The 18,449-nt window shown below is 29.5% G+C and overlaps 2 protein-coding genes across 4 annotated transcripts in view; both read left to right on the top strand.

Annotated features, from left to right (window-relative positions):
- LOC100164135 (dynein heavy chain 5, axonemal) overlaps window positions 1–8,347 on the top strand; it is a 36,174-nt gene extending 27,827 nt beyond the window's left edge. Inside the window, exons 56-64 of the mRNA XM_029488580.1 lie at window positions 733–810; window positions 932–1,126; window positions 1,481–1,582; window positions 1,643–1,723; window positions 1,798–1,877; window positions 1,953–2,109; window positions 2,205–2,417; window positions 6,335–6,487; window positions 7,799–8,347. Of these exons, the coding sequence (XP_029344440.1) occupies window positions 733–810; window positions 932–1,126; window positions 1,481–1,582; window positions 1,643–1,723; window positions 1,798–1,877; window positions 1,953–2,109; window positions 2,205–2,417; window positions 6,335–6,487; window positions 7,799–8,185 (1,446 nt within the window). The 3' untranslated portion in view covers window positions 8,186–8,347. The remainder of the gene's footprint in view (window positions 1–732; window positions 811–931; window positions 1,127–1,480; window positions 1,583–1,642; window positions 1,724–1,797; window positions 1,878–1,952; window positions 2,110–2,204; window positions 2,418–6,334; window positions 6,488–7,798) is intronic.
- Window positions 8,348–10,870: 2,523 nt separating this feature from the next.
- LOC100168220 lies at window positions 10,871–18,044 on the top strand. 3 transcript variants are annotated; one of them, XM_016802658.2, is made up of 8 exons: window positions 10,872–11,035; window positions 11,133–11,212; window positions 11,305–11,837; window positions 12,813–13,029; window positions 15,853–16,229; window positions 16,587–16,785; window positions 16,865–17,128; window positions 17,296–18,044. In XM_016802658.2, exons 3-8 carry the CDS (start codon window positions 11,314–11,316, stop codon window positions 17,695–17,697), a joined length of 1,983 nt encoding a protein of 660 aa, XP_016658147.1. In that variant the 5' UTR covers window positions 10,872–11,035; window positions 11,133–11,212; window positions 11,305–11,313; the 3' UTR covers window positions 17,698–18,044. The 3 variants fall into 3 exon arrangements, with proteins under 3 accessions (XP_029344439.1, XP_016658147.1, XP_016658148.1); XM_029488579.1 differs by lacking the exon at window positions 11,133–11,212 and having other exon boundaries at window positions 10,871–11,035; window positions 15,853–16,166; XM_016802659.2 differs by lacking the exon at window positions 11,133–11,212 and having other exon boundaries at window positions 17,296–18,043.
- Window positions 18,045–18,449: the final 405 nt, after the last annotated feature.

The raw sequence follows: 18,449 nt of genomic DNA, 5'->3' as shown, positions 1-18,449 counted from the left end.
TGAACCGCTTTTAAACGTCTAAAATAATAGACCATAATATTTTATATGATAATAATTAAAATATAAAAGGTAATCTGTAACGTACTCAGTGGCATACAATAGGGGTGATATTTTTGGGATAAAATGGATAGACCGATTGGATGGAGAAGTGTAGTGATATTTTATAGTACCTACCTACAAATTGTAATCTAAAAGATATATGATAGACTAGTGTTGGGTGAAGCACTAAATTCTTCCAAAAAACAGAGCATGTCTTCGATTAAAATCCACCCTATAAGAAAATTAAATGTACGCAACTGAACGTACTAACTATATAATTAGGGGGACGGAGTGACCGAGTGGAATACTGCGTCGGTTCCGATGCGCACCTTCGCTGGTTCAAATCTCGACCACGGGAGGCTTCTCGCTCTAGGCAGGCAACTATCAGCTAGAGTGAAGGCCACCATCCCCCGACTGGGCATGGCAGAAAACTACGGGTGCCCAATTTGAAATTCTGCCAAAACCAAACACATGTGTTTACCAAAAACCTACAGTACCCTCCCCACAGTAAAAAAAAAACCCCAATATCCTAAGTGTATCGTTATAACAGTAACAACCGTATCCCCCACAATAGCTAATGGCCATAGTTGCCAGGCACTAGACCAATAAAAAAATAATAAATAACAATATAATTAATATTATGCATGATAATATTATATATATAATATGTATATTAATATATGTCACTTATAGATGGCAATTAAGTTCACAAATGAACCTCCACAAGGTATTCGCGCGAGTATGAAAAGAACGTATCAGAACATTAGTCAGGTTGGTTAATCAAAACTTAAAATTGGGATAGTAATAATAATATTATAATCATTTAATCGTTAAGTTTTAACTGCAGAATTCGCTTAAAATATTATCATTTCCAATATTTCTTGTACAATAGGACATGCTCGATTATTCAGCTCAACCGCAATGGCCCATTTTATTGTACGCCGTAGCATTTATTCACACGATTGTACAAGAGAGACGAAAATTCGGACCGCTAGGCTGGAATGTACCGTACGAGTTCAATCAAGCTGATTTCGCTGCAAGTGTTCAGTTCGTGCAAAATCATTTGGACGATATGGATCCCAAAAAAGTAATCCAGTGATTAATATATCGATAAGATACAAATACTGTGTGTCCACAGAAACAGGGTACACAGAAAAAGTGGAGTAGATAATATTGCAGATGCGCAACAATACAAGAGCTAAACAATTTTTATTTATAGGAAATTATGATCCAATAGTCTCATTTCCCTCAAGCAGAATTAAAAAATATGTACAAGCTACTGAGTGGTATAAGTAACTGAGTTATAGAGTGTAGGTACCCGGTTTTTGTAGACACATGGTATTATACTATTATAAATAAATAACATATGTATTGTAGTTGTAGTTATGAGTTATAATAATATAAGTAATATAATAATTGTTATTATAATACCTACTGACAGGGCGTGTCTTGGCCAACTATTTGTTACATGTTGGGTGAAGTACAATACGGTGGCAGAGTTACTGACGACTTCGATAAAAGACTTTTGATCACGTTCACTCAAGTAAATTTTAATTCACATTTATTGATATGAATACTAATTATGTATATATACTGTATATAGGTATGGTTTTGTGATGTATTGTTGAGGCCAGGTTTTGAGTTTTATAAAAGCTATAAAGTCCCCATGAATCGTAATATACAAGTACGTAAAATATCGATTTATTGTTTTCTCTAATATTGTTGGGTTTTTATTGTATTATGTTTATGAATTTTCAGGGTTGTATTGATTACATAAACAGTTTACCAGTAACGGATTCGCCAGAAGTGTTCGGACTTCACTCAAATGCTGACATCACGTAAACAATTATTTTAATACAACAAAACAAAATATGCCTAATAGGCATTGCTTATATTTTATGTTATCATTTCAGGCATCAAATAAACACCGCAAAAGGAATACTAGATACAATTTTAAGCGTTCAACCAAAACAGGGTGGAAGCCAAGGAGGCGAGACTAGAGAAAGTGTGGTCTATCATTTAGCCGATGACATGTTGAAAAAGTTACCAAAACAGTATAAAGATTTTGAGGTGAATAATATACTATATTATTAGGCATTTTCATTGTTTTTGATAACAATGGACGATGATATTTAATATTTCCGTTCGTTGTTTTTCGTCTGCAGGTAAAAGAATCGCTGCAGAGGATGGGCGCCCTTTTGCCCATGAACATATTCTTGCGACAAGAAATCGATCGTATAAAAAAAGTAATTGGAATCGTACAAAAGACCCTATGCGATTTGAAATTGGCTATCGATGGTACAATTGTTATGAGCCAAGGACTGAGAGAAAGTTTGGACGCGATGTACGACGCCAGAATACCACAGAAATGGCAAAAAGTAATCAGAATAATAATATTATATTATATAGATAGATAGCTAGGTTACTTGATTACTCATCGTATACTATATAATCACCACAATAATCACCTAGTCAAGTTTTTATGCAATACATTGGCGTATTTACGGGTGGGTCCATGGGATCTGGACCCCCTACAACTGGCCCCATAAATACCTATCTAATATAAATATTAATATATTCTATAGCGGAGTCCCCCACTTAAATGTATTTGAAAAATTAGCTGGACCCCAGCATTAAAAAATTCTTAAGTACACCCCTGATACAATACCTGAATCTATGTTGATTATTTTATCTTGAACAAAGTAATATGCAGTGCCGGATCTAAGTCTCAGGAGACCGGGGTGCAACTACCAATCGGAGGTCCCTTACAAAAAAATTTGCCTGATATTACACTTATCTATTTATTTGATACGTATTGTCGTGTTGATATATTAAACAAACTAAAAAACACAACATTTTAATACCATAATTTAATAGGGGTAAATTATGAAATTATACATTCACTCACTGTTCTCATACCTCTTATTATTCCACGCTTAGATATGATGTATTAATCATTAATGTATGCTTCTATGCTATAATCTGTTCAGGATAAGAATGCCCAAATTCACGCATGAATACAGATTATTGGTTTGCCGGCAGTTATCTCTATTCTTTGGTAATAGTATGAACGAAAAGAGACTAGTATATATTATATATGTATACATATATGTACTAAGCTTACCTAAGAATTAAGGTAACGACTAGCGGCTCAGTATTCATCCGCGAATTTTGGCATCCTTATCCTAAATAGAGTATAGTATAATATAAATTAAGAATAAATATCATTAATATGATAATGGCTGCATATTCTCTATATTGCAGTTCTAAAATGAAAGGACACTAATATATCTAATATTTAAAATTCTCGTGTAACAATGTTAGTTACCATACTCCTCCGGAAACGGCTTGACCGATTTTTATGAAATTTTATATGCATATTCAGTAGGTCTAAGAATCGGCTACTATCTATTTTTCATAGCCCTAAGTGATAAGGATTGTCCAGAAAAAAATAAGAATAATAATAGTGTATTATATATTGGTTGCTATTGTTTTATTAAGTAAAAACGACAAACTTGGTATAACTTTGATACTTTAGAGTTAAATCATACACTTATCAGCACGGGGTCCACGATCTACCGCAGGTAGATTGCTTACCTGATAATATACTGCTGCGAATCAGAATTTTAATTCCGGGCAACAGAAAAGTTAAGATAAATCTAGAACATCATACACCGAATGTTAAATGACGCATTGAACAATTAACGCATTTGAGTCATAAACAGTTTGTACATTTAACTGGTAGCGAAGTGCACGGGATCAGCTAGTTTATACATATATTTATGTATTCATATATGAATCAGGTACAATTACCTGAATTGAATATAAAATTATTCATCAATCCTTTATATTTTTTTAATTCGTTGTTTTGAATATTTTTCTCTGCCATTTAGATGCACCACTTTAAAATTGTCTGTTAGACATGTTTTTTTTCAAAAGTCAATGAAAGATACTGTAGGTAGGTAAACAGTGGTGGATCCAGGATTTAATTTTTGGAAGGGGGTCTCCAAAAAAAAATACTTCTAAGCCATAAATATACAATAATAATAATATAATATAATATGCAATTATTGTAAATGTTTTCATTCCAATAACATTCCCAATGGTTTCTAAAATAGATAAATAGATTGTGTAATTAATTATAATGCATAACAATACACACTTTAAAATATCACTGCAAGTAAAAATAGGAGTCTGTTGAAGAGGTCTGGAGGGGGCCTTTGCCCCCTCCCTAGATCCGCCACTGTAGGTAAATTATATTAGGTGCCTAATTTATATTTCTAATTAGCAAATAAAAAATTAATATAATAGAGTAGGTAGTAAGTACACATCTAAAACCAATAACACTGAACCAAGGCATGTCTTTAAATCATAGTCCGTTTATATTAAACAATAAATAAATATAACCACGGTTATCTTATTAGTTTGTCCAGCAAGATACTGCACTAGCGCAACTGCGCGAGCTTCTGAGATCGAATAAATAGTACGATTATACGAAAATAGTATACGATGCATACTATATAATATAATTAATGTGTATACAAATAAATATGTAAAATAAACAATAACAATGATAAATAGTACTATCTAAAATACAAACCGTCCAAAATGAATGGTTGTCACTTGTCAGTAACTACATCTTAAAATAATAAAATTTGTTCATTTTATAATACAAAGTTATAGAAAGTTAGAAAATTTAGGACTTCAACCTGAGGCCCCTAATACAACCTTGGTCTTGAGGCCCCGGTGCAACGCAACCCCGCACCACCGCTAAATCCGGCACTGGTAATATGCTAGCAGGTCCAGGAGCGGATTTACCCATAGGCCACCAAGGCACGTGCAGGGCGCAATAGTTTAGTTAATTATTACTTTTAATTGTTTCATAATTTCATAATTATATTTACCTAAATTTATATTTTATATTAATTTTTTTTCATATACAACTTGCATGAAACTGGAGAATGGCTCACGTAGTCACGTCGCAGTAACGTTTTAATTTATAAGCTATAATAACCTTGCCGTTTGAGTTTAATCCTGTGACCGGCGCTAGAGATTCGACACTCGACGAGGCAGTTGTTGCCGGCGTTGCCTATGTACAATATTGAGAATGGCGCATGCGCAAAACGCCAGCCAAGATAGTCAAATATACTGCCTCGGGCCGCCGGGTACATTGTATAATATAGCCGCTCTACTAGCTAGGTGTGGGACAGCTCGCACAGTGCTTACTGGAATAGCCCGCCTCACCCCGCATGCGGCACCACATTTAGAATACTGGAATTAATTCTGGAAATCAGATGTCTTGATAAAGTAATTAATAATAATAAACATTGCGATGACGCGCGACGCTGGCACTGTCGCCCGTCTCCTGCATAGTGCATAGTGCATACCGCTCAGAAATCTGCTAATCGATTACGATTATAGAGACTAGAGTGCTCACCACCAAATCATAGATAATTTTGCTACAGATAAATGATTTAATTATTGTACAAGTGTACAAATGTAGGTACCTATGCAAAATTGTATTAATATTTATTTGTTTAGTTGGTATGTATAAATATAAAAATACCTAAATACAATTTTTATAGTTTTGTTTTATTTCATGGAACATTACTCCCCCCCCCCCATGGGAGCAAGCCAATGTACGGGGCGCTAGTGCTGTAACGCCTAGGGACGGAAAAATGGTAAGTCCGCCCCTGAATAGGTCACACATCTATTAGGAATATTATAATTTATAATGAATTTTTAATGGACATCTTTTTTAGATTTTTAGAACAATTAGCTACTTACTATAAAAAAATGTAATCCATCTCGGTCTGCAAAATGTGAAACATCAAAATTGATGGTTACTGAAAAAATTTATAATTAAAAAAAAAACCAATAAATAAATATAAAGTAAAATAAAATAAATGTATTTTTCTTATAATAATATAATATTCAAAATATAAATATAAGAAAAGTAAATATTTTAATACATTTTTTGTTCATGGAATATTGTCAAAGGGATTGAATCTTTTGTTGCAAAACTACAAATTATTAATATTATTATTATTATAGTTCTTTTTTTAAATGGTTGCAGTTGGTTACACATGCATTATTATTTGCTTAGAACATAAAAATCTAAGTGTCTTATTTTATAAATGATAAAAAAAAATTTTATTTATTATACTGATTATTCCCTATTGTCTGAATCAAGATAAAATTAATCAGTCTGTAGTAGTTTAGTACTAAGTAGTATTACTCACTATAATACCCAGCGAAATGTATTGTTCGTATGTATATATTATATTATATTTAGGTGTCTTGGGAATCGGCTACTCTTGGATTTTGGTTTACCGAGTTGCTGGAACGGGATAATCAGTTCAGAAAATGGATAAACAGTGGTCGACCAAACGTGTTTTGGATGACAGGTTTCTTCAACCCACAAGGATTTTTGACGGCCATGAGACAAGTAGGTACCTAATATAATGTAGTATAATAATATTATAATATTATTATTATACTATATGTATAATGTACATTTACAATACTTTGATAGTTTTGTTGAAGACTTCTATGGTTACATATAAATATAAATTATATATTATTTATGTAATTTTATCGTAGGCACACAAATATACAATTGTTAAACAGAATAACTTTTTAATTTTCAATTAACTTACCTAACTAGTTTAGGTATGCATTGTATTATTAGCTTATCTAGTTAATATAAAACATACCTAATATTAGGTAAGTTACTACCTACCTACGCGGTAAGTTAAAATTAACTTTTGTTAAATACCTTTATAACCATGGAAAAAATTTAAAAATATTTGATATAATAAATATTATGTGTACTATATATAGGTAATATTAATTACACTAGTTAGGTACCAATATAATATACTTAAATTGATTGTAAATAAAAATTAACCTATAAATATATATACTATATACCAGAGGTTCCCAAACTTTTTATTGTACGACACATTTTGAGAATTTTTTAAAATTTGGCGACCCACAATACATTGAATGACCTTTTTTTTAGGTATTTAGGTATTTACTAACACTAATTTGTTTCAGATAAATCGCTTTCTTTTCAATAGGTATAGCTATTAATCTGTTTGATACGGTGCTGTGAACTCGTAATCGTCAATCTCGCAGATAACGATTAACGAAAAACTGTATTTGAACTTTGAACATCAACGAAAAATATGTATTATATCAAATTATAGCGCGACCCACAGTTTGGGAACCTCTGCTATATACTATACTATAGCTACAATAATATAGTACAATGACCATAGGCGCAAATAGAGGGGGGCTTTAGGGGCTAAGCCCCCCCAAAAATGTCCATAGCCCTCCCAAACATTTCTTACATTTTGTTTTAAGCTTATTCAATATTATCAAAGTAAGGCCCTATTAGCCCTATTAGCCCCCCCAAATCTCAAACGCTATTTGCGCATATGGCAATGACTTAGGTATAAAATTGATTGATTGATTAAATGGTTAATATTGCGTTGTTAAAAAAATTAATTATGCACATTCACTTTTTCACTATGTACCTATAAGACGTTAAATAAAATATGCATAACTTATTTTTAACAAACTGAAGTTAGGTAATTATTTTCATTCATTGTCTTGCCTGCGGTGAACCTGTAGGTACCTACTTACCATGTAACATGTACTTATCTTTAATTAATATATGCACAATGCACTTATTCCATTCCAGTGCGTAGATACCTGTGTCTTAATCCTCACGGAATATTTCACGTTTTTGTAGGAAGTAACGAGAGCACATCGGGGCTGGGCGTTGGATTCGGTGGTTCTTCAGAACTTGATAACTCGCCACAACAAGGAGGAGCTGAGCGACTCACCACCGGAGGGCGTGTACGTGTGCGGCATGTTCTTGGAGGGCGCCAGCCTCGACCGGAAGACGGGCAAACTGGTGGAAAGCAAGCCAAAGGTGCTGTACGAGCAAATGCCAGTCATCTACGTGTTCGCCATCAATACGACCGCGGGCAAAGATCCAAAACTGTACGAGTGTCCGATCTACAGAAAACCGCAGCGGACGGATCTCAAGTACGTGGGTTCAATCGATTTCGAGACGGACAACAATCCGAGGCACTGGACGTTGAGGGGCGTCGCCCTGTTGTGCGATATAAAATAAATAATACGATCGATATTGAATAATATTATTACCTATTTACCTATGCAGGTATAAGATACTCGAATATAATTTCGAATTCAGATTATCTAATACAATAAAATATATAGCTGTATTAACCTACTTTGCCTGAAAAAAATAAACGATTATTATAGTGGGCTTTTAGTTTTTAGTAATTAATATCACTCATAATATTTTTTTATTTTGATACTGCAATAGTCGCAGTATGACGGTACCTATATTATTTTAAAATCCTTTACTATACCGCAACCCTCTTAATCACAAAAATCTTAAGCTCTATATAGGTACATATTCTCATTTTAAACCGGAAATCCTAAATTCTTAAATATATGCCTAAATTTCTTTGCCACGTGTGTACCTTTCCCTCCTACAGTTCATTTCTCCCATACTCCCATGACACAGACAAGTTGTCGAAAATCGATTTTGCGTAAAAATTCTCGTTATCATTAATTTTTCTTTTGTTTTTCACGGTGATTATGAATACTACTGGGAATTTTTTACTTTTGACCCCCTCAAAGTACCAACTAGTTTCACTTTCCTATCAGAAAAGATATTGTTGAAGAAAATCTAAGCACTTTTACTGTCCTAAAAGGTGATGACACAAAAAAAAAACACATCATTGTAAAATCAATACAATCGTCAATCATCGCTCCGCTCAGAATCTAAAATGTATACCTATGACTATAAAATGCGTAAAATGTACGGTAGGTATCGTAAGTGAAAGTGGACTTTGAGTATTCGGCGGTAAGTTACCTGTGCACGTTCTCCGACCACCAGCGGTTGCGCGACATGATCGCTTAGGGTCGCAGACATGCGAAAGTGCGAAACCCTTTGGTATGGTGAGTGTATTGTTGACTGTTGTACTCTTGAAAGAATAATTTATTCTGAAACCCATAGTATAATATTGGAAATTATTAATAAGCGTACCTATACCTACATTAATTAGTTATAAAAACTTGTCATTATAAATTATTATAGCAATATCATCCAGTGCTTTATTGAGTAGGTACCTTACTATAATATCTAACCTGCAGCTTACTTATTCACTGATGTTCGCAACGTATGTTTACGATGTAAACATAACAATATAACATAGAGCTTTGTCCCCATCCATTATACCTACTTGTATTATTTAAATAATTATTTTTTACTCTTGTTTAATTTTAATTTTATTATTGCAAATGAAAGTGTTTTGATGTAGGTATTATCATTTAATAAGCTTTAAAACTTATAGATAGGTACTTATAGGTATACTAATACTTTTAACTTTGACTGAATAGGTATATGGCGATGACCTGTAAATTAGAGTTATCCCATATCCGCGATGGTCAAATATAAAACATTGTTTAGTATAATATAAACCATATTGAAAAAAAAAATGTATTGTATACAAATAGTATAGGTACTAAAGAACAATAATTTATAGTTATAGATTTTTAAACAAAATAACTTTTATAAGTTTATGCCTGAGAGAAGAATGATTTTTGAAAACTTCACACATATTAAATTGCTTTTCATAATGTTTCATTCTAATGTTAATAAATGTTTGACAAATTAATGTAAATAATGAATATTCATGACTATGTGCGCCAAATTCAACATTAATAGCTAGGATGCGAATTCGCAAAAAAAAAATTTAACTATTTTTATTCAATATAGGTACCTACTTCTTCTAGCACTTTCGGTAATTAACAATTTTACATTTCTATGAAGATATTTTTCCCTTATAACCACAGCTTGAAAAGATTTTTCAAGTTGTTGTATAATTAATGAAACAGCCTTAGAAGTTATTATTAATTTACCTCTATTTACGGAAGTTGTAAAAGATGAATTTTTACTACATGCAATCCGGCAATCGTGGTCTAGACAATTTTTTATTAGTAAATAGTAGCTGAATACAATTGACACCAATATAATCTAATAGGTATATTATCTTTAACATAATAGCCCAAATCAACATTATCTAGATGAATCAAATATTTTTCAAGTCATTACCATCAGGAGTTTCATTTGTATCAGATATACCTACTGCGTTTTTCAAATCGGAATTCTATTACATCACCTTCAGAGTAATCAAAGTTCAAACAATTTCCAGATTCAACAGCAATATTTTTTGTGAATAATAATATTGCCGAAGCGTATTTTTAAATTGAACTGCATTTGGGTTATTGTTCGAGCCACCTGTTGCTCTTATGCATCCAAAATAAGTGTTATATGATCCTGGGACATTTTATAAGTCAGTACAAATTTTAATGGGCTTTGAAATTTAATTTTAATTAATTGAGATGCTACATTTAAGGTACTTTTCATAGTGATAATAAAACCAAGAACAAACATTTTTCTACCACCTAATATGATTGGAACTTTTTGTATTTTTAAGCTTTTAATGTAACTTGTCGTTTCATCGAATTGGTGCATCCAAAAGCCGAACACGAAATTACCGCTTTGACTTTAAATAGTAAGAAAAATAATACAAAAAATAATAATTATCTTCAAAAAAAAACCCCGTCACAAATAAGAATAAATAAATATTAAAATATATTTGAATAACTTTAAAAAGCACAAATTTAAACCACGGAAAAGTTAATAAACTGCAATTACAAAATATATACAAATAATACCGGTTTTTGCTGTACGGTGGTGGGGATGATTATTATCACGGCGGCTCGTTTTCTGTTTATGAGTGCGACAGTGCGCCATGAGTGCGCGTTCCAGTGTATTCTTTATCTCGATGTGTTTAATGTTTATTATTTAATATTTGATTCTGTATTATTTACTCAATGATCTGTATATTATTCTATGATCTTGCAATCTCGACTCGCGTTTTAAAAGGTAAGTTTTTAATTATTTCATCCAGTCCTTGTTATTAGTGTAGGTATAAACATTAAACATAAGTACTAAAATACGTAATTATTAATATATATGATAGTTATAACTTGGATACTTGGTGGTATTTGAAGAAAATTCGATTTTACACTATTCTATTATATAGGTATTCACTTTTTAGTTGTAAGTATTGAAACAAAAAGTATAATAATATTATAGAATGGATTTTTATTACAATAATACACTATAACGTAATGTTTTGTTTTAAATATTAGGCAATAAATATGTTTGTGTCAATGTTTAAATTGCTTTTTAATGAATGTGAGAAGAAAACCAAGATTGCAAGGCATGCAATAGAATTTGAAATAGCTGAAAATACTCAAAAATATGTCAAGGAACTACTTACTGAAATCAAGAAAGTAAACAAAAATGCAGATAATGGTGATAGTTGCTCAGTGTCAAAAAATAACATTATTGATGCTATTCAGATACTGCAAGATATTCTACATCATTTCTTATCTTCTAAGAGTCATTTACATGCTTTTCCAAAATATTCGAATAAAGGTGCTTCAGATGAACATTTTGACTACACAAAATGTGCAACAAACTCATTTGGAAAAAACAGACTAGTATCTGCTTTAGTCAAGGACCCCAATACCAAAAGACTTGTAAACCAAATAAATAATATTCAGTGTTTATTTACGTGGAACATAAAACCAAACAATAAGAAAAATTTAATTTTATGGATATGGAATAAATATGGAGACTATAACTTAAATATATCTTCATCTGAATTCACATTAGAAAGGTATGTAAGTATTTAAAAATAAAATGCTATTTATTAAAACTGAGATTGAGATGAAACCATTTTGTATTTATGTATAACAATATATAGGCTATACCAATGATATCCTCATTGACTGTTGCATAATGTTGCAAACATTTTATTAAGATATGTCAGAGCATTGTTTGTTTTTTCCCTTTGGCCCACGCGCAACATAGGTATAAAAAACAGTAAACACATTTATGCAGAATCATTTTTTTTTTATTAATCCAAGAGTAATATAACCCAATAGAAAATCGATAGATATATCGATTTGCATAAATATTGTTTCAAAACAATTAAAGTATCATTTAAATTAAGAAAAAATATTTTTATTTCGAAAATCAAATAAAATAAAATATAAAACCAATATGAAGTCATAACCTCAAAAATATTATCCTCTATAATTTTTGTAATAGGTAATTTTACTTTAAGGTTACTCAAAAATCATAAAAATAATTTTATCTATGTTACACGTGGGTCTGAGAGAAAAAACGAATGTTGCGCTGACCTCCGACATCCTCTTAAGAAAACCCCGCAAATTCTAGGTAGGTATACTTCAAAAATGCTTGTACAAGTAGGACTGAGTTATAGTGAGCAAAATGTATCAATATAAATAAAATGTAAAATATTATATTTTTAATTAATTTTTATAACAAATACCTTCTTTATAAAAAAAATAAAAAATAATAATAATGAAGATGATTGTTTTATTACTTAGAAATTATATTTTATACAATGACATTGTACACTCTAAAACAAACCAAAAATCAACTTTTAGAGCGTTTGTATGTAAAAATAAAATGATATCTCACTTTTTTTTTTTTTTGATATCATGATAAAAGTACTACTATTATCATTTTGAAGGAATAGAGAAGGGCCAAGGCCCTGGCCTAAATACCCCACTGTACCTATATAATATTTGCTTTTCTAAATTATTCATTTTGATTCATTTTTTAGGTTTATAGGTAATTTAATTATTTCCTATGAATATTTTCATAAGGGTGAACATGAAATAGCCCAAATAAAAATATTAGAAATAGGAAAATGGCTTGAAGAATTAGATAAAGGTACTGATGAGTTTTATTTATCTATTAATACTGGTCTTCAACATATTATGAAGGCTACTTTCATTCATATGTTATTTGCTACAAATCTTACAGAAGAATGTAAATGGGTAAGTTATTATGTATTTATTTGTTTTTATCCCGGTTTTTATTTTAATACATAAAGTATATTTTATTTTTATACCTACATAATATTGTGTATCAGTGATAAAGTATATAAACCAAATGTTACTTGTATAACTGGATGATTTTTAATGATGAATATGATAATACTGTTCATACTGTTGTTAGCTTCACCATAGAATGGGGTGAATAGGTTCATGGTAAATATAAGCAATACCTTAAAATTGATCTCAATGTCTTCAAAATGTCATTGTATTTGTGTATTATGGGTAATGGTAAAATTTGAATTTTACATTAACTGGATGATAAAATATCAGCCACTTGTAATCATTAGCCGCCATGAATATTATTAAATGTTGGCTAATGTTAACATTAACCAGGTAATATGATATAAGCCAAAAACTTTTGGATAATGTCTTAACAATTATAAAAATGTATCATGCATGAGATAAAAGAATTTTATATTATTCATAATATTAAATTTATTTAGGACACAAAAGATATAATATTAATAATATAATATAATATAATTATTAATTATTTTTAATGAGTTACCTACTAATGATACAACATTAAATTGAGTATTTTATTTCATATTTTTTATTATTTTATTTAATAAATACTATTTCAAATATAGAATTAAATGTTATCCTTTATTATTACATGCTATACTTCCATGACATTTTGTATTGCACAAAATTCTAGATGATTTACACTTACATCGATTGGTGCCACATTGTCCCTTACATGAACACCTTTTGTACCCTTGACCACCGCCATCTGATATTATTTAAGTCACAAGTTCCCTCAATGAATTTTGAACCAACTCATCTAACGATATTAGAGGCAACAGACAAACACCAAAATCGTTTCTGATGTATAACTGTGGCAAATAAATAATACCTCCAATATTAATTTCAAATGTATTCAAACGACGAGATTTATTGCCACCTTTTGATAAATAAGATGAATTATCTTCTCGTTTTTCGGACAACAGTTTTTCCAATAAATGATAAAATGCTCTTTTTTTTTCAAAACACTTGACAATATTGTACATTTTCACTCGAGAATATCACGTGAGAAAACAGACAAATCTACAGATTGGCATCGTGTATTGTATAGCACATAAAATTATAAAGTTATAATAAAAATATCATCCATTTAAGATACTATACCTATTACCTACATATCTAGAATACAAGACCCATTTATTTTTCACTTTATTGTTTAGTTAAATTGTTAGTTAAGATAAGATAAGTTAATATACTCTGGCATTACAACGCTTTATTATGTGATACTGTAGTATTGAGAATGGTAACTAAAACTCTTACCTACTCTATTTAATATACAACTTTTAAGTTTCAACATTATCCAAAACTGACTGGTTCATGTTAACATTATCCGGATAATGTTGATATTTCATGTTTATAAACGAAAAATTACACATTAGCCAAAAGGCATTGACAATGTCGACTTTATCTAAATTTTTAACATTACCCATAACATATATAAAGTAAAACAAGTCCTCATGAATAATATTTACGAATAATTCAAATGTTGCTTATTAGTTCAAACATCAAAATTTAACTTCAAATGCTTAGAAAAAAAATTGTTAAAAGCCAATTGTATTATAACATATAGGTATATCTTATATATATAAGGAATAAAGATATACCATACCATTACCATACCATACTGCGACATACGATCATATTGTAATAATAATAATTAATAAATACTAATAACTATTAAGTAATATATTATTTAATTTTATTGATATCAATACAAATCAAAAATATACAATTCTCAAGAACATATTGTAAAATATTTTCGGCATAAATATTTATATTTCAAATGTTTATATTTATATTTAGTCTATACTGTCAGTAGACAAAATAGTCGTAGCCCACATGGGTTTACTTTTCGTTCTCAGCCCTCTCAGCACGCAAGATTTACAATACCGTGTTTCACTTTTTGTGTAATTATGATGTGATTATCAGTGTCCAGTGAAATACGTTTATTTTTATTTTTTTTGATTAAATTATAGAATTTTTAATTTTTAATTCTCTCAATACATTCAGTCTACACTAACTGGAGACTTTGTTTGTGTAATATGTATAATACTTATCTGTATTAATAAATCAAAAGATTGTATTTGTTTCGACATTTCCAATTTTGTAAGCTTTTTGTACCTACTACATAATTCTATTAATTCAGTACTTATGTATAGAAAAGCTATTGGCTATTTCCTGTGTTTAATAATATTTATGATTTTATTATTTTAAACCATATTACTGAGTATTTATATAGATATTAAAAAAAATAAAAAAAATAACTTAACTTAAGTTAATAAGTTAACTGAAAATGTTCATATAACTTTTAACTTAACTGAGTTAAAAAAAAAATTAGGTTAACTGTTAACTTTAAACTTTTTAAAATGTTTTCCATTAACTTAACTTAACTCAGTTATAAATTATCATAAACTTGCCCAGACTTGGTTATAATATTAGTTCAAAATATAGAAAATGCTTTCATAATTACTTAATGAAAATTACATGTAGGTATCTATAGTTTTTTTTAATGTACAATCCATTTTTACTTAAACATCCTAAATTACCAACAAGATTTTCTTTCCTACTAGAAAAGATTTTGAAGAACTGTTATTTACGGGGTTATTTACTATTTGATAAATGTTATATTAAATAGGTAACTAGAAATAGAATAATGATTCATTCTCCTCCACCTACATCATGTTTTATGTATCACTTAGTTTACAATACAATTTATTAAACTAAACGTTAATTTCTTAGTTATTGGAAGATATTTCATCATTTGCAAATATGGATTCTAAATTAAGAGCTTCAATATATGCAATACATGCAGCTGTATTAATTGAATATGGTGAAAATCATGTTTATTTGTCAAAAGCTTGTGATATGGCCAAGAAAGCATGTGATTTAGATCCTAAAACTTCTCATTGGTATTATATTCATTCACTTGCATTGACAGCTCAAAGACAATTGTCGTCGACACATAAATTGATACCAGCTGATGACGAAATAAATGCAATTCATCAAGCAATTGTGTTGTCTAATGGAAGAAATCCTCTTTTCAATTACCATAGGTTGGTTATGGATGATATATTATCTATAAATAAAGAAAACCAAAAAATTGCAGATATGATCAAGTATGTAAAACTCTGATTATAATATATTATTAATCTTTTATCTAAAAAATTACTTTTCCAATGTAATTCTCTAAAATGTTGCATTGATACATTGTAGTTTTTAGTGCGGTTGTTAATTTACTTTGTTAAAAATAAATATGATAATCTATTTATGAGAACATTTTGGGGACTTTTAAAAGTAAAGTTACCATAAATACAATTTTAAATCTAGCATAGGACATTAATATTATTATTAATAGTAAATATTTACTAAAACACAATAATTGTGCTAATTATTTATTAAGTTATTAATAATAACATTTATTTATTAATTATTTGTTAATTATTTTAATTTAGTAGTTTATTTATTTTTTGTAGAACCATTATGAATATAGGACCAAAGGACCCTCATTTGGTAGTTAAATGTGCTAAAATATTGATGACTCTTCCGCCTTTGGATAGAGATTTTAATTTGGGAGTACAATATTTGAAAAAAGCTTTTCAAATGTCACAAAATGATGCGACTGTTTTAAAGGCTATTGGAAAAGCAATTGAATCATATTTTTTTGACGAAATTGTAATATATATTATTTAGAAAAAATATTTATATCATATTTTAGTTAGTTTATATATATATATATATTTTTTTATTTTAGTGTAAAAAAATTAATCCCAAAGCAACTGAAGTTTTACAACTAGAGGCTGACTTAGAACTCATTAGGAAAAAATATAAGAATGGTGAAGATCCTGTTCCTTACCTAATTGATTTGGTTCATAAATATAATGGACTCAATCAATCAAAAATTATATCTCAGTTATGTTCATATACATTATTATTTACAAACCACTTAAGATATGGTATTGAGCAATTTAATAAGTTAATTGAACAACCAGAAATTTTCAATAATGATATAATTGTTGTAAGTTTTTACGAATAAATGTATAAAAGTATTAAAATAAAAATTTTAGACTTGTTTTAAACACAGGTTTTCTTTGTTTACATTAGCCTTATTTTTTTACTAACATTTCATATTATTCTCAACTGTATAATATGCTTTTATAAGTCATTTAAATTTATTTGTTTCAGCATCACATTTCATCATTTGGTTCAAAGAAATTTAATTTATCAGAGCTGATTTGTAATGAAATCAGATTGGCTACAAATGCTAGTGGTACCTCTTCTGATATATTGTATTATTATGAAATGCTATCTAAAATCATAAAAACAAGTAATTTTAAGATTAAAGATGTTGACCCATTCATGAAGGCCAATCTAATCGTAAATTCATCTGTTAAATCAGTTCTTACAAATATAACAGTTCAAAGTGAGACTAAATTAGCAGATAGTGACAAAAATGTAACTGTTAATAAAAATATTACCAAAAATAAGAAAAAAGGAAATCATATGGCAAAGCAGTTGCTAACAACTGGTGCATTTACGCAAAAACCTAAATTTGATGATACAAAAAAAACACGTGGGAAAAAGTGAAGATTCCTTTGACAAACTAATTGTCAAGAACTTAGATTAGCCTAAGACAAATGCAACAGTTTCAAAATCTTCTCTTTTATAGTGTAATAAACTTTTAACAGTTTAACTACAAACAATTTTATTTTTTTTAACATAACCTAAATTTAATATATTTAATGTTTCTTTTGATGATATTAGTAGATATTTGAATTTAATTAATGCAAATTTTAACTCAGCAGTTCGATAAATTTTATTTCAGAATCCACATCCCCCTATTTTAAACTTGAAGACTTGGGGTATAAGTTTATTTTTTTCATTTTTTTTTTAAGTATGTACAATTTCTTTTAATTATTTCTTTGAAAAAAAATTATAATTTTACTTATTATTAATTATACTGGTTTTTTTTTTAGTAAAACAAATGAAAATTATGTAAAATTACTTTTGATAAAGATTGTAAAGATTTTAACAATTATGAATTATTAGTAAATAATGAGCACATTTATTTTATTCAACAAAATACTAAATACTTGGTATATTTAGTATATTGTTAAAATTGAATAACACATAATACAAACATTTACAATATTCAGATAATTTAATTTGGAATTTAAATATATCTTTGTAAGTAACTTCTAACTTGTATACTCTGTTCCAACTAAGAGTGAACAACTCGGCTGACCAAAACACGTTTTTTCCACGCATCCCCACCACAATCCAGACATCGGTAAGAGCGTTAGCACAGGCGCCCAACAACCGACAACGGCCAGCGATGA

This window comes from Acyrthosiphon pisum, chromosome A1 (assembly GCF_005508785.2).
Source record: "Acyrthosiphon pisum isolate AL4f chromosome A1, pea_aphid_22Mar2018_4r6ur, whole genome shotgun sequence".
Lineage (NCBI taxonomy): Eukaryota > Metazoa > Arthropoda > Insecta > Hemiptera > Aphididae > Acyrthosiphon > Acyrthosiphon pisum.
This window is presented reverse-complemented; position numbering and strand designations above follow the sequence as displayed.